General features: G+C 43.5%; 1 protein-coding gene across 1 annotated transcript in view; it reads right to left on the bottom strand.

The window, feature by feature from the left end:
- LOC138261648 (ubiquitin carboxyl-terminal hydrolase 12-like) overlaps window positions 1-15956 on the bottom strand; it is a 190872-nt gene that overhangs the window by 45480 nt on the left and 129436 nt on the right. Inside the window, exons 5-6 of the mRNA XM_069210817.1 lie at window positions 13428-13504; window positions 6142-6225 (exon numbers count right to left, since the gene is read on the bottom strand). Of these exons, the coding sequence (XP_069066918.1) occupies window positions 6142-6225; window positions 13428-13504 (161 nt within the window). The remainder of the gene's footprint in view (window positions 1-6141; window positions 6226-13427; window positions 13505-15956) is intronic.

Genomic DNA, 15956 nt, shown 5'->3' with positions numbered 1-15956 from the left:
GGCCAAAGTGAGTAATCCTTTTTTTTTAAATGCAAGAAAAGGGAGTAGATGCCCTTGCCTCAGTGTTGAGGGGGCAATGGCTATGCCCCCCCCCCCTTGAGTAGAAGAACCTGAACCTCCTCTTGCAACAGGGACAGGTATTCTGGGCTGAGGGTGCATGTGTGCAAGGTGGAATATTTGGTGGGGCTGAAATAATCATAAGGCAGTAGCCATGTCTGATGATAGATCGAACCCACCTGTCTGTAGTGATCTCTTCCCAACAGGGAAGAAACTCCTATAATAGCCCACAGGAGCAGTGTGATCAGGCTGGGAGAGGGAGGGGAGAATTTGTGAGACAAGTCAATTCTTGGAGGTAGAGGCTCCTTTGGCAAGAGTGCCTCTGCCCCCACCTTTGGAGCCATTCCCTTTGAAGGAGGGCCCTGCATGTAACCTGTACCGCCCCTGTTGGTCATAATCCTGTTGCTGCCGTTGGTAGGAGTGGGTTAGTTCTGAGGAAGTGCCTCTGGACCCAGCCCCTACTTGTTGCCTTTCAAAGGAGCCCCTGAAAGAAGGAACATGAAGGGTAGCCATGGCCTGAGCTGTGTTGATGTCCTTCTTTATTTTTTCCAACAAACTATCAACCTGTAGGCCAAACAGGTGTTCCCTGTGGAAGGGCAGGTTGCTAGGATATTTCTACACCTCTGGCTTAAAGCCAGCAGACGCAGCCAGAAGTAGCAGTGGAGGATGACAAATGTATTTACCCTTCTGGCAGCTGTACAAGCTGAATCCAGGGTGCACCTATTGGTAGTAGATGGAAATTGGTTTTCCTTGTTCTATTGTCTCCTCCTCTCTTTCGCAGTATTGGTCAGAGAGATGTTGGGAGTAAAGCCTCCATCTCTTCCCACTACGCCCGATTATATTGGGACATGAGGCCCACAGAATTTGTGATTCGCCCAAGTATGGTGGCACCAACCACTACCTTCTTGCTAGCTGTGCTGATGCTCTTCTCTCTTTATCAGGAGGAGGGACATCGCCAGTGACCTGGGCTACAACTCATTTGCAGGCCAGGGACATGATCAGGTATCCGGTGTTGCATGACCCCTGATGTAGAGTGGGTTTGAGGGTGCAAACTTGAACTTCTTTCAATTCTGGCTCCTTAAAGATCCCAGGAGCAGAATTTACAATCCCCTTAAGCATGATCATATTTTTAAGAGAGTGTTTGGCTCTGAAGAGCATCTGGATGACATCATCCACTGGGGTGACGTACATATCCACCTTGTGATAGGTGGCTGCATGTTGGAAGACGCAGCGTTACGCCATGGTGTCATCTGTAGGGGAAGCCCTAAATGGGATATGGTCATGGTCAGGGTCTTCTGGAGGATATTTGTCATAATCTTTCAAAGGATCATCAGTTGGATGTGGGTAGAATGGGGCGCAAAAGTCCTCATCTGGAGAGTAGAGGCTAGGAGTGCCTGAGTAGGACTGATGATCGCTGAAAGGAGCCTGCAGGAGGTAAGAGAGGAGATTGTGGAAGAGGAGTAGGGGCAAAAGCCTTGTTCCTAGACCTCTTTGGAGGGAGGTAATGGCAGAGTAATGTCCGAAGATGGAGTGTCCTCGAAGGAAACTCTGCGCTTTTTAGGCAAAGTATGGTCCAAGGCAGAGATCTTGCATGTGTGAGTGGATAATTATGCACCTGCTGGAGCTTTTTAAAGATTGGCATCTCCTTGGAGTCTGCTGTAGATGGCCTCGGAGTAGGTGGAGTTTTAGGAGCAGACATCAGTTTCAGCCTGATGGAGGCATCAGCTTTGAGACTTCGGTGCGATACGTGGTCACGGACTCATGGGCCGGTCACGGACTCATGGGCCACTAGGGGATGAGGCTGTTGGCAGGACGCCGTCTTGGTCTTGTTTTCGTGTTGAGAACCTGAGATCAGTGGCGCACCTGAGAGTGGCAGAGGCTTATGCAAGGGGCTCTACCCCTGACCCTGGAGGGGCGGTGCTCAGCTTCAACATGCAGACACTTTTGGGTCTTAGAAGAGTTTTGGGAGTCAACCGTATTTGTGAGTCTTGGTGTGGTCTTCAGACGAAGTCCCGTGTCGATGGAGGTAGATGGGAAATCCTTGAATGCCTCTTCCTCCTCTGGAACATCTTCCACCTTGGGCTCAGAGAAGCCAGAGCCGATGATCTTGGGACTTTTGAAGGGCGTCTTTTCCATTCCCTTCAGTACACCCTCATTCTCTAGCATGGGTAAGGATGATGTGCTGCTCCAAAGGGCCGGGGCGCCTACAGTGCTGGGAGGCCTGGTTATTTGACAACAATGTCTTTCAATGTTGGAGTTGAGGAGGTTGAAGGGACAGCAGATGCATCGGAAAGTCTCCTTAGCAACTGGAAAGACATCGGGCTCTGGGGCTGCACCAGTCAACATCGAACATGTCCAGACCGGGAGCAACGCTGATGCATGTCTTACCCAATGGCAGAGGAAAACAACCAGAGAAGAAGTCAATGAGACTTAAAAAATATCTTCAAAGAAAAACAAGTTGCAAAAGCCCAAGCCTAATACTAGATGGCAGGAGTATGCAGAGCATGTGTATCTACAGCTACACGTGCTACCAGCATAATATTCTAAGAATGATCAACATTTTATCGGCTGCTACCCTCCCCAACAGGGATAATGTTCTCCGACGCCAGCTGCCAGAGCCACTTTCACCACACTCTTTAATTCTTTAAGATTAATTTCTCTGGCTTTTATTGGGGTATTGGCCAGATCTATGCCCAGTTATCTAATTGTAGTCCATATAAGTGGAGTTATATCCTGTACAATCCAGATTTGGCCTTTTGGAGTGTAAATCTCAGATTTCTTTCATTTAACTTTAAATCCTGATACTTGCTGATAGACTCTCAATTCTTTCATTAGATGTGAAAATGCGTCAAAGGGATCAGTCACGGAAAGCAAGATGTCATCAGCAAACATTGAGTTTAGTTTTTATGCCCCTAATTTTATCCCTTTTATGTTTGTATTAAGTCTAATTCTCTGGGCTGAGTGTTCTAGGGTGGATGTGAATAGATGAGGCAAAAGGGCACCCCAGTATCATGCCCCTACCAACTGTTATGCATTTAATGAGCTAGTTATTAACTCTGATCTTATCCACTGAGGCTAGTTTGTCCGTTAACAGCCAGCCACAGTAACTCTCACAAACTCATAGCTTGAAGTATGCCTGACATAATGTCCCAGTCCACCCTATGAAACGCTTTTTCTGCGTCCTAAGAGACCAAGATCACCTGCTCATTTCCACTGCTTCCAATATCTAATAGGGGTGAAGGGCGTTTTTTGGGTATTGTCACTGGCTTGCCTTTCTTGGATGAAACCTAAGTGATCGGGATGTAGAATGTTCTCAACTAATGTCTGGCAATACAACACAGCTATCTTTGTATATATAATAATGAGATTGGCCCTTAAGAAGCACAATCAACTTGTTGTTTACCCGGCTTGAGGATCAACTAAACAATTGGCTCTGTCACTGTGGATGCTACATTTTTTTCTCGAATAATTTGACATACCTTACAGAGGGGCAACAGTGAAGTGCTAAACACTTTACAATAGGTGGTTGAGAACCTGTCTGGGCGCAGACATTTAGATGGGTGTATGTATGAGATGGCTTTTATTATTTCCCCTTTTTAATTCGTTCCTTGATTCTCCCTTTTCACTGACTGATATCTTGGGTAATTATGCTTCTGCCAGGCACTTTACTCTTGCATGAGGACACACTGAATCCCTTGGGTAGAAGTGTTCATGATATTTCTGGGAGGAGGGGCCTTATCACTTTCCTCTGTAAATAGTTGTCCTGACTTCCCCCAAACCACCCCTTTACTTTAACAATATGGATTTTTGCCCGGCACACTCCCAAAAGGTCTGCTAGTTACCAGACTGGCTTATTGTGTATTTCATAGACGTTTTTGTCTAGATTAGCCAATAGATAAGACGCCCTATCGAGTTCTACTCTTCTGAACTGGCCCATCTTCATTGCAATCTTCCTCCAACACTTCTGCGACTGTGTGCATTTGTGTGCTAGTTGCACTTGCATAAACAATGCCTAACAAGCGTGCATGATGTTCCTATCACACCTAAGGGAGAAAGGGACATGATGACAATACCTATGTGTATCACTGATAGTGACACCAATAACGAAAATCAAAGCATTTCTTATAAAATGTACTCACATGGCAAAAACTAAAACAAATAATAAAATAAATGTAAGAAACAGAGCATGCTAAGTAGGTAAAAGGTCACTAGGTGATGGAGGCACAGGGCTGCAAGCCAAAGGCTAAGCTGACTCCTGTGTCCCAAGGGGAAACTAAAATGGATTCACCACAAGAGCATATGATGGTACAAATCTAGTGATCTGTTGTGCTATAAATTGTGGTTCCATACCATGTGGGGCCCTAAATCCCAATCAACAGGTTTTAAACCGAATCCTCTTGTTGGCAACCAGTGCAATTGTTTAAAGAGAGGAGTGACATGCTTTCTTACAAGCTTTAAAAATAAGTCTTGCTGCTGCGTTTTGTTCCAGTTGTAATCTGTGTAAATGTTGCTTTGGAAGCCGTAGATAGGTAGCATTTGCATACTCATGCCTGTACCATTATTGTTTTTGGAGTCCTTACATAAAAATAAGAAAGTAACTTTCCGCTTGTCCGCAGAAGGAAGATGGACTTAGCAACCACACAAACTGTTTGGGGCTTCCTTGATAAATGGTTGTCTATAATTTGTTCCCAAAACTTTTGCTGATTTCTTTTCAATTGACAGTGGACACATTTCAAGGGGTCAGTAGCAGTGGGTCCAAAGAACAGTATTTTTCTTCATTATTACTACTTCTGCTTTACCTAGTATTTTGTTTTAGGTGATTATTTTTTATCCATTTGAAAATAAAACACACAGGTCCCCACTTAGATTTCGGCAGACAGGTTACTCAGTCACAACGGTGACAGATAGCCCATCCGCCAAAATACAAATCCTACTATATCTTATGGGATTTAAATTTTGGCGGATGGGTTTTCCCTCACCGTTGTGACAACAGTAACCCATCCGCCAAAATCTAAATCAGGCCCATGGTATTTTGGAAGGCTAGCTGAGCAGTGGAACTTCCATCTAAACAAAGCAGAATCTGTGAATCATCAGCATATTTAAATATTCGGCACCCCCTTTCAGCAAGCTCTCTTATTAAGGTTCTAACAAAGATATTAAACAAATCAGGGGACAGCGCAAATACTTACGGGAATCCTCATTTTTTTCTGGCACACTTTATGCTACAAAAGAGGACAGTTGAACTGCTTGTACCTGATCCTTTAGATAAGATTATATCTACTTAAGGGCGATGCTAATTATACCTGCTGCCTGGACTAGGGCCAACAAGATGTCGTGGTCCATTGAGTCAAAGGCAGCAGAGAGATACAACAAAACAGCAAAAACGCCCCTTCTCCGACATGCCTCAGATGCAGAACTGATGACGGCAACTTCTTTCACGTGTGTTGGGAGTGTCAACACATACAAACATTTTAGGGAAGCATCATAGACTCCTTCTCTGAGAAGCAGGTGGAACTGTGACGTCCATAAAATGTCAAAGTCGGGCCTAACCCTCCATTAGAGAAAGGCGGGCTAAGAGTGGGAGATGGTTCTCAGTGGCCTAGCTGACAAAACATGACTGTAGTGTCCTGCATGCTGTCAGGTCTGAAGAGCATGCAAATAAAGCTCCTACTCTCCATCCATGGGTCCATCTTCATCAAACTTCACACGTGGCGAAGACATGGCCATCCACAGTACAAGGGTTTTATGGCCTGATTAAGGGCTGCAATGAAAGAAGGCACAGAGAGGTCTCCTGGAGACCCAAGACTTTCCTCTAGAGGGTGGCGGCCCGCACTGCCAGGACATGATAGTGATAAACTGCAAACGATTACTTTATGTAACTCCACTCTTCCAACCCAAGTTAAACTAGCTCTGCATTTTCTTAGCAAATATGTATCACAATCAGAGTTGGGGGTACCCAGCATATGTAATGATGGCACTAAATTTCACATTTAACTTTTGCATCAACTCACATCACAAAATATAAAGGATAAAACTATTTCTACAAATTAATTTTCAACATTAGAGTGAACCTTGTATACTCACCTCTTCTGTGCTTCTTGTTTACTGCGGCACTGCTCACAGTAATATTTATATTCACTGCATAGAGTTTCTGTATTACTGAATCCTCTGTTGACAAAGAAAATAATGATTTAATTATTAAGAGACAGTCACTAAAATGCTGAGGTTCAGCGAACTACATACCTTACGGCACAATATTCTGATGCCATTTGTGATTTTACTTTTTTTCTTTACAAACGACATTTACTTACACATTTCTAGTAGACACACAAATGTGTCATAATCACAACAGTGGGAAAATGTGTTTTTCCCTGAGAAGAAAATATCACATGAGTATTTTGGGAATCTGCCTTCTCGGTTGTATTACATGCTGTAATCATGATAACATGTCCATGAATATTAGCCTGATCAGTTTTTGTAGGGTCAAAGCACTGTAAATAACAAATATCCAATTTAATGGCACTTAAATTACTACTCTTGTAGGTGCCTTAATTACCCCTGGGATAGCATAAAGAATATCAAGAGGGCGAAGGTGCAAGTGGTCATTAGGATTTTGTTGTCATTAATGAACAGCCAATTCTAACCCGTAAACAGAGAGATCATTTGTAATAAGTTAACAATTGTGTGCAAGCCATTATGCCCTTTTGTTATAATATTTCTGTGTGTCATCAGCATGCATGAGAAATGTCAGAATGCAGTCCATAAAAATGAGAAGCTGTCGCCAAAACATTTAAAACTGTTGCAGAGGAAGTGGAGTCTCGAGAGCAGCTTTAAGAAAGGATCATCAGATTGGTTTCCAAGGAAGACATGTGAATCTCTGCGTGGTTGAGTATGACCACACTACCTTGGATACATCTATGAATGTGATATTTTGGTGAGCTGCAGAGAGGTCAGAACCACGGTAATGGCAGTACCCTGGAAATCAGTAACGAGGAGTCGATACCTACATGTGCTATGAACTGGGGGGGGGGGACATTAAAATCATGGAAAATCCAGATCAGTCCTTTGTTTTTCCAAACTCAGTAATTTGAATACCATTAAAGTGGAAACTTCCATCACATACTGAAACTCCAAAAAGAGAAACTATGCTTTTAAGTGCTACATAAATTTCAAATTGTTTATTGCCGACAGGATGGCAGTGGCCAAAAGCTTCTTCAGTAAGGACTCCTACTAAGGTGACAGATACGCAACTTAGGGATGCAGTGGAGATGGAGAGAAGGTTGGCATTAAAGAGTTGGGTTGGGCTGGGGTAGGTCAAAGAAGAGTCACATGGTTCATGGTACTGACAGTTTCAATCACAAGGCGAAGGTATATTTGTAAATTATAGTCAAGCTGCTGTTTGGAGCTGTGGGCAATTGTGGCAAGATTCTGGATTTGAAGAAATGGCTTTCTGTTCCTGTAGAACTTTAATCGCTTTTAATGCACACAGACTGTATTATCAGCGGATAGCAAATTCTTGTCTTTCTCTCATTTTTGGAGACACCAATGCCTTTTAAGTTCGTTACAGCTGGTAAGATCTCCGAGTCAGACCTTCTTAGAGCTATCTTATAGCTGATATGTTTAGGAAATTAACCACAGAAATGTAGAGTTGAAGGCGAAATTCATTATGCAGTGGATATTTTGGAGTTGCTCTTCCAGAAAGAGGTTTATTGTGTGGACGTAACTCAGTAGTATTAGGAAAAATCTCATTGTTAAAGTTAGCCACATATTGTACCAACTAGGGCGTGAGGGATCAAAAGTGAATTAAACTTGACCAAAAATGGAAACTGATGATGATTCTCTTTCTGCTGAGAACATTACACAGCATCAGGTCGAGGATGTGATAGGGAGAGTGTGGGGAATGGCCCAAATCTCTACCTTGAGCAGAGAAGAACCTGTAGCTTATTTTAAGGGGCTATCAAATCACGTGTGGAAATGAGAATATCAATAGAGACACAACAGTTGCGAAGGAAATTCGAAACATTCTCCCTGAAACTATGTAAACAGGAGTTCAGACGAGTTACATTTATTGTAAATATTAGTTCTAGAAGGGAATGATAGGTTTGTGAGCGACATACTCTCAAGACATGAAGGCAAATGCCCTTCCCTTTAGGACACCAGTCTGTACTAAAAACTTCTAGTTCAGCCAATGGTCAGCTTTAGGTAACTCTTTTTGGTAGTAAGGTCCACAAGTAATCACTCCCACATACACAACATTTAGAAATCAAAGAAAGCTCCAAAGGCAAAAACAAACATTCCTCTGCCATCTCTGTCCTTACACTTTTTTAGGATCATGCAATCAAAGTCAATGATGGACTGAAAGCCTGTGATGAAGTCTCACTGGTATTTTGGCTGACATGTGACACCACCTCCTTTTTGCTGTTTACTCTTTTTGCTATTCAGATTATTTTAAATTATGTCTTTATTGTCTATTTGCAGTCTATATAAAAGCGGAGATCAACACACTCAGTAGCCTTTTCAAATCGCTGATACAGAAATCAAACCGTGAACCTGATTCTTCCTCCTCATTCTGGAGCCACACTTTGTAGGATTTAGGAAGTGAAAAAGCAAACATCCTAGAAGGACTCGGTGAAGACGTTGGTAGACCCACCACTGACAGAAAAGACATCGATAGATCATGGCCTTTTACATGTGGTCTCAAAAATTAAGGTCTTTGGATGCCCGCTTCTAGAAAGAGTCTATATTGCATATATATTGTATTATATTATTTAGTGAACAATACTTAAATGGTTGTTAAGGTGTCCAAATGAAGAGATAACTCAGTTTGCTGTCAATCCAAAATAAATAGTCAAAGAGAAAGTTACTTCCCTGTAACTGTAACCACTTAATGTGTTGTAATTTCTCAATATTTGTATATCTGTCACACCTAGTGGCTAGAGCCTGAATTCTACTCTAAGGATTTTGGTGAAAACAAAAATAAATAACAAATCCTTAATCACAATTTTTAAGATATCAACCGAAATTCTACACTACCCACCAATGTCATTGTCACAGATTTTTACCCAGCCACTGGGTAAGATTACCCAAGCTTTTTTAACCTCTGTCAAGTCACAAGGGAGAATGAGATCACCATATGAGAATCTATAACAGATCAAGCTGCACAACTATTATGTCAAAAGTAAGCAATTTTTCATGTACATCTGCGCAAAATGTACATACTTTATACGGTCCCGGAAGTAATAACCGATCAGACACAAAGGTAAGTGTTCTAGCTATTCTTAAACAAGTTCCTTAACATGGCTTGTCACACCTGTCAATTGTGGTTTAACAAATGTTTGTTGTGCATGCATGTTGCAGCTTCTACGTATCGTATGTGGGGTGTGGTATCCACATATGCATTCATTGCTGCTTTAGCTCCATGTTGTAGTTGTTTGCATCTTACATGTGTCTACTATTATCGTGTAGTCGTCTTGTGATCTGACTCATGGAGTGCCTTGTAATTCTTGTGCCTAAGTCTCATGTTCTCCCCTTCTGTGTTGCGTGGCATGCTAGAGATCAGGTTAGGGAGCTGGTGCACCGAGGATCCGACAGTGAGCGTAGCCACCCGACTGAATAAGTCGCTGCTTTCTACCTTTGCCACCAGGTGCCCCTCGTACTGCTTATTTTGCAAACAATCCCAATAATCACATGGTTCTTGGCACACCAGCATCAGGCTAAGAAGTGTACAAATTAAAAATGCAAGGCAGTAGGCGTTTTGCGCATCTATGCACCCAGGATCTGAAACAACATCTCCGTAACCATCAGGACTGCTCCAACGCTGCTCCAATCAGAAAATAGATGAAGAGGCCCCTCTTTAAAGAGCACTACATCACAATACATTAACCATCCACAAAATGGACCTCACCTATCAATTGGTGAGTTTTTGTTTGTCCTTGACTCTATACAGTGCTCCACTGCCTTTCGGATAGGTTCCTGCTAATGAAATACCACATACACACACACTACAGTTATGTTCTCAGAAGCCAAATCACATACCCACCAGATCCTTACATCATTATGGAACACTGACTGATCCAAAACACAAAACAGATACACATATACACAAAAGTACAACAAACATCAATGCACTCTTCTTCCAGCACCAAGCACCTGTCAAATGCTCCTGTTTGAACACAGTGATGACATGTCCATGGGCATATAAAGGAGAAACTCTTAAACAACACCTCAAAAACACCAATGCACTTTACCTCCATTGCAGGCAACTGTTGAACCCTCCTATTCATTGCAAGGCTCCTCTCAAACTCCAGGTATACCTTCTTCTATCTCAGCATTACCATCCCTTCACACATTTCCTGCATTGTCACCCAGGCTCTTTGAAATCTTGTTGGCAAAAATGTTGTAGATGGAGTAGTGGGGCAGGATCTTCACATAAAAGGGTCTTAAGCCCCATAGTAAGGAGGTAACTTCTTTATTGCATGTTAGCCTCCTCAGGGTTCTGCAAAGTCGGTCCTGGAGAGCCGGGTCTATGCCAGATTTTTAGCATATCCCCATTTAGAAAAATATATATTTCTGAACCATCTTGTTTCTAAATAAATGTGGATATGCTAAAAATCTGGCATGGTCCAGGCTCTCCAGGACCGACTTTGCAGAACCCTGTCCAAGATACAGCTATATTTCTATAGTTTCTGTCAGAGCTCCATCCTCTCTCCAACTCTAACTAACTTCCAGGCTGCCCCCAGCACCCCCAAACAACAGCCTGGGCATCACAACATTTTTCCAGCAACAGTAACTCTGCCCATGCACATGCAGACACACCAAGTCACTACAGCATCCTGTTATGGACTTCTTGCTCATCAATTCCTGAACTTCATAAGCAGGTTTAGCTGATAGTGCCCTCCTTTTCAATCATGTTACATATGGGGAAAAGGGTAGCTCGATTAAGAAAAAGATCCCCAGGCTTCAGTTTGGAATGGTATGGGGGGTGTCAGCCAGGCGATGATGGGGCTCAGTGAAAGGCCAGGCATTAGGACTGCTGGTGGATCCCACCAGCACTCGTTTCAGAGAATTCTCAAAAAGCTGCTTTTACACAACCCATTAATGCTGTGTACACAGGGGGATGCCTTGTTTACATAATCATTATGGGCTATTATCGCAGCCTGAGAGAGCACCCTCTCATTCCAGACAGAGAGGAAGAGGGAGATAAAAACAGACTTTGAAATGGGTCCCAACCAGACCCCGTCTTAAGATCTTCACTTTACAAGCAAACATAATGAGCTCATCCTCCATAATGGCCGCGACCCTCGGTCAGGCGGAGTGAAACTACAGCACTGAACTTAGTTCCACCTGATGCAGAATTTGTAGGTTTTTCACAGGCGGCTTTTCTGGGTAAGGAAGAACCATACCCAATCTTTCCAAAAGGTAACTCCAGCAGCCAAGCCTCATTCCTTGCTTTTAACAGGGAGCATACAATGCTCTCCACTGCCAGAAAAAAGACCTTTACTTTCCATCTGCTATTTTCCCCAGTCCCATAAAGTACCACCCACACTGACAGCTGGTACTAACTGTATGTGTTAAACCCCTACGGAATTGGGAATTCCATGTAGTTATATCACAGGAAAAATCGTTCCTGCATGGTAATTCCCCATTCCAGGGAGTTGTCTCTGTAACTGGCGGAATAACTGTAATGGTAAAAGTAAAATCTCATGACCCCAGGACCATGCAACTTGTAATAAAGACAATGGGGGTTATTACAACTTTGGAGGAGGTGTTAATCCGTCCCAAAAGTGACGGTAAAGTGACGGATATACCACCAGCCGTATTATGAGTCCATTATATCCTATGGAACTCATAATACGACTGGTGGTATATCCGTCACATTTGGGACGGATTAAGACCTCCTCCAAAGTTGTAATAACCCCCAATGTGTGCAAGAACCTGTAAGGTAATCCGAGTCAGTGCTGCATTCACTGGTACCCTCCACACATTTTACTTCATGTTGTAAGGTATGTGTTCCGAAAGAAATTTTTATTTTGGGGGTAGATGTCCCCCTTTGACTCTCTTTGTGGCCAACTGGCTTGTTTGCTTTGGTCGCTCAGTGAACGTTTTTTCTTCAGAAATTAAGCACTGTAGCTTAAAGAACCTCTGTTTTGGTCCATTTTCACATAGGAAACTAACACCCCAGGAAATGTGTTGATGGCATCGCAAAACGACGGGCTGAGTCCTAAATTCCCTCTTCAGCTGCACGGGTTTCCAAGAGAAGTTGCATACGTTTGGAAATTGTCTGATGTTGCTCTGTGACCTGTGGCCAAGGGTTTGTCATGGTTGTTATACGGTCCAAGCCAGGTGTCTCCAACGAGCAGCTTGAGAGCTGCTGGGAGCTCTCCAGCTACCTGTAAGTAGCTCTCCTGTGTGCAGCCCAGCTTACTTAATTAAAAGCTTTTGCTTGATCGAATTAATATATGTATACCAAAAGTGAGGTTGTATTCAAGACAAAAATATGTGCATTTTTAGAACTCGTGAGCTGATGTTAGATGAATTTCCAAAATATATTAAAAGCTGATGTGTGTGACATTGAGGATACTTATTGCTAATATTATTACCTTGTCTCAAGGGGCATTGCAGGGGCAGGAGGTTGGCATGCGTAGTTACCTTTCTGCTGGTAGGCCCGCCTGATTCACAGGGATATGATCACTGCTAGCAATAAGGAGGCTGCTAATGTAATGTATCTGATGTGATCACTATTAAAACACCAACAATACTAGTAGCTCGGATGATTTTCATTGAAAATAAGTAGCTCCTATCATAGAAAAGGTTGGAGATCCCTGGTCTAAACAGACCAAGAAAATGATACACGCTTGCTTAGAAATGAGGATTGGAGGAGTGGGTGGGCTTGGCATTTCTTGCTTTTATATTCATTGGAATTAGTAGAGTCTGCACGTCTAATGCATACGAAACACTTGCGTCGAAAGTATACCATAATATTACTAAGACTCTTCAAATAATACTTGAAATAAAGCCTGCAATTTTCAGTCTACAGCCTAGAAAAAATGTAAACACATGAAGCCTGCATGCAGCTAGAGACACTGTCTTCAAATTAAGCAGATAATTATATGATGTTAGCACTCAGTAGGACACGCTGTAATTTACGACCATTATCCCGGCATGCTGAGCCACACTCTTTATTTTCCGACTTTTATGTTCTCATTTGTATTTCATTTCCCCCGTGAGTGCCACCGTGTTGGTCACTAGGCACACATCTTGCAGACGCCCAGAACATCGCAGCTTAAAATGCAAAGAAGAACACCCCCCAGTCCTCCATATAAAAGACAAAAAGACAACTATCGTAAATAAAAAATACGATGTTTGTTCACCTTAGGCAGTGTGTTATTGAAGTGTTTTGTTCCACGTCAACTGAAAGGTCCAGGAAGTCTTCATCTTTGCTGCTAACCTAGGAATAATAAAAAAAAAAGAAGGAAAAACAGATTTGTGTTATTACAGACGAGCAGCAGCAGAGGAGAGAGGAGCCCAGCTGGGCTGCAGAATAATAAAACGCTGCTATCATTTGTGTTGGCAGCAGTGGGACCAGATGCCCTTTTTGTGCTATTCTCAATACTCTGCCACAGACTAGGAATAGCAAACGAGCAATGCCAGCTCCAAATAAACCACCAGGGGCGTAGCATGGTCAGTAAAACGTATGGGGCTGAGGACTGTTGTCTGTGCGTTTTTGTTGGTGTGTTAAAAAAATTCCAGGTGAAATGTTATTTTATGTTAATATAACTTGATAAAGCAAAACAAATCATACCCAAAGGTATATCTCAGCACTTAGCCAGCACAGACCAGAGCCTCGAGCACCAGAACAGCCACATTTTCAGCTTTTTCTTGAATTTAGTGAGATCTGCGCAGCATTGAATGTGGAAAGGAAGTTGATTCCAGGCAGTAGGGGCCGGAAAGGAGGAGGCTCTGCCACCATATCTGGCAGGGCGAACCTGGGCGACAGCCAGGAGCTCCTCCTCCCTTACCTTTAGGTAAAGAGGGGCCTTGCCCATCAAGGGCTTGTAGGTGAGACAACAAATCTTTAACAAGATACACTTTGGAACAGGAAGCCACTGAAAATCCCTCAGATTATGCGCCAATGGGGAGCCCAACAGAAGATTACAGACCAGACGGACTGCCGTATTGTGCACTGGTCCCACAGACACCTCACCATACCCAGCTGAAAGCACCGGTACCCAACTATTTATCACAAAATACATTTATTAGGGGATTTAATACCCCAAACAACCCTGAAGCTATGCCCCTGTAAACCCCTACCTGCCGACAATGGTTGTACCCAGTTTACAGTCAGATGCATGAAATATGACCATATCACACCTGTCCTCGAGACAGTGGGTTCCCATTGAAGGCAGAGCACAATTTACGAGGGTCTGCATCACCCACAAAGCCCTACACATGTCTGCTCCTCCCTGCCTGGAGGTTAACGGGGTTCACTGGCACCCCCTCTCGGCCCACTCCCTGTCTTACAGCTTTCCAACAGGAGCCTAAAAACACACTTTGAGACTGAGAACTGTGTCTACTCCTCTTTACGGATGATTTAAACTGTTTTGGTGTTATCAGCATTTGTTCCGTTGTGTTTTGCTTATTTGTAAAGCACAATTTAATGCGTTGGGCCACGTTTGCACCATAGAAAACCACATCGATAAATATACATATATATAAATGCACAAGATATTTATTTATTTAGTCTGGTTCACCATGGGCATCAATTACCTGGTGCCCGGGGGTAGTGGCGGCCACCCCGGGTCGCTCCTTCTTCCCCCAGCATGGCCTTTGCTAACCTTGCTCCAAGGTGTCATTGAGGCACTAGCAGGAACAAAAAGTGAATAGGGCTTTAACAATTCTGCATTCTTTTTTACCATTTCTTGCCCACCCAAAGCTCCTCAGCAACACCCAGGAGACTTCTGCGCGCTAAGGGTGGGATAAGGGATCAATCTGCAAAGTCACTGGAGGTCAAGGGGTTTTTGATACCATTTTTGCCACCTCTGGCGTTCTGGTGGATCGAGGTCTCCGTTTTTCCCTTGGTGTTGCCTTTCTTTGTGATGCTCATGAATTAAGGTGAAAAATGCTCACCATGGGTTTGAGACCACTCACCATAGGTGCTGAGGTGCACAGAGAGAGGCTGGGAACACCGCAGGTTCTTCAGATGCACACGGTCCATTACTGTTCTGAAGAAACTGCGGCCACGGGCATGAGGAGTTGTAGTTTGGGGGTGTGACAGAGAATGTTTATGTGATTAGACTGGTCCCTTCAAGAGCGTGTTGGTGCATATAAGAGTGCGCTTGTTTCTTTTTTAATAAGTACATCTTTGCGACTGTACATTGCTTATCAGAATGCGCACTCAGTGTGTGCTGCAGGTGGAGCTTCTGGTTTAGAGATTCCCGCTGGGATCACAAGGGCTGGGATCACAAGGGCTGGGTTTCAGCAACTCTTTCGCAGCGAGAGCGGTGCAACAGTGTGGGAGCTCTGGAAGTTGATATTTGATATCTTCGTGATAGAACTTAGCTCTGGGTTTCCTATACTCTTTGTAAGGGTCTATATCAGTTATTTACTTCAGTAATAGATCCCCGCTTTATGGTCTCTTGCATCCTGGTTATATTTGCTCCTGTTTTGTGCTGCAGAAGCACTTCCATCCACCTGGATACTCAGCAGACCAACCTGCTCCTCGGAACCCGACCTGGACCAACCCCCTCCTCGGAACCAGACATAGCCATCGCCACCCCCAGGGATACAAACTCCAACGCAAAGACCGCCTCAACAGGCCAGGTGGTGGCATCGCCATCCTACACAGGGACACCATCAAAGTCACCATCAGCTCCCAAGACACTATCGACAACACAGAACAC

This window comes from Pleurodeles waltl, chromosome 2_1 (assembly GCF_031143425.1).
Source record: "Pleurodeles waltl isolate 20211129_DDA chromosome 2_1, aPleWal1.hap1.20221129, whole genome shotgun sequence".
Lineage (NCBI taxonomy): Eukaryota > Metazoa > Chordata > Amphibia > Caudata > Salamandridae > Pleurodeles > Pleurodeles waltl.
Note: the sequence above shows the minus strand (reverse complement) of the source record. Positions and strands in the feature narration are given on the sequence as shown.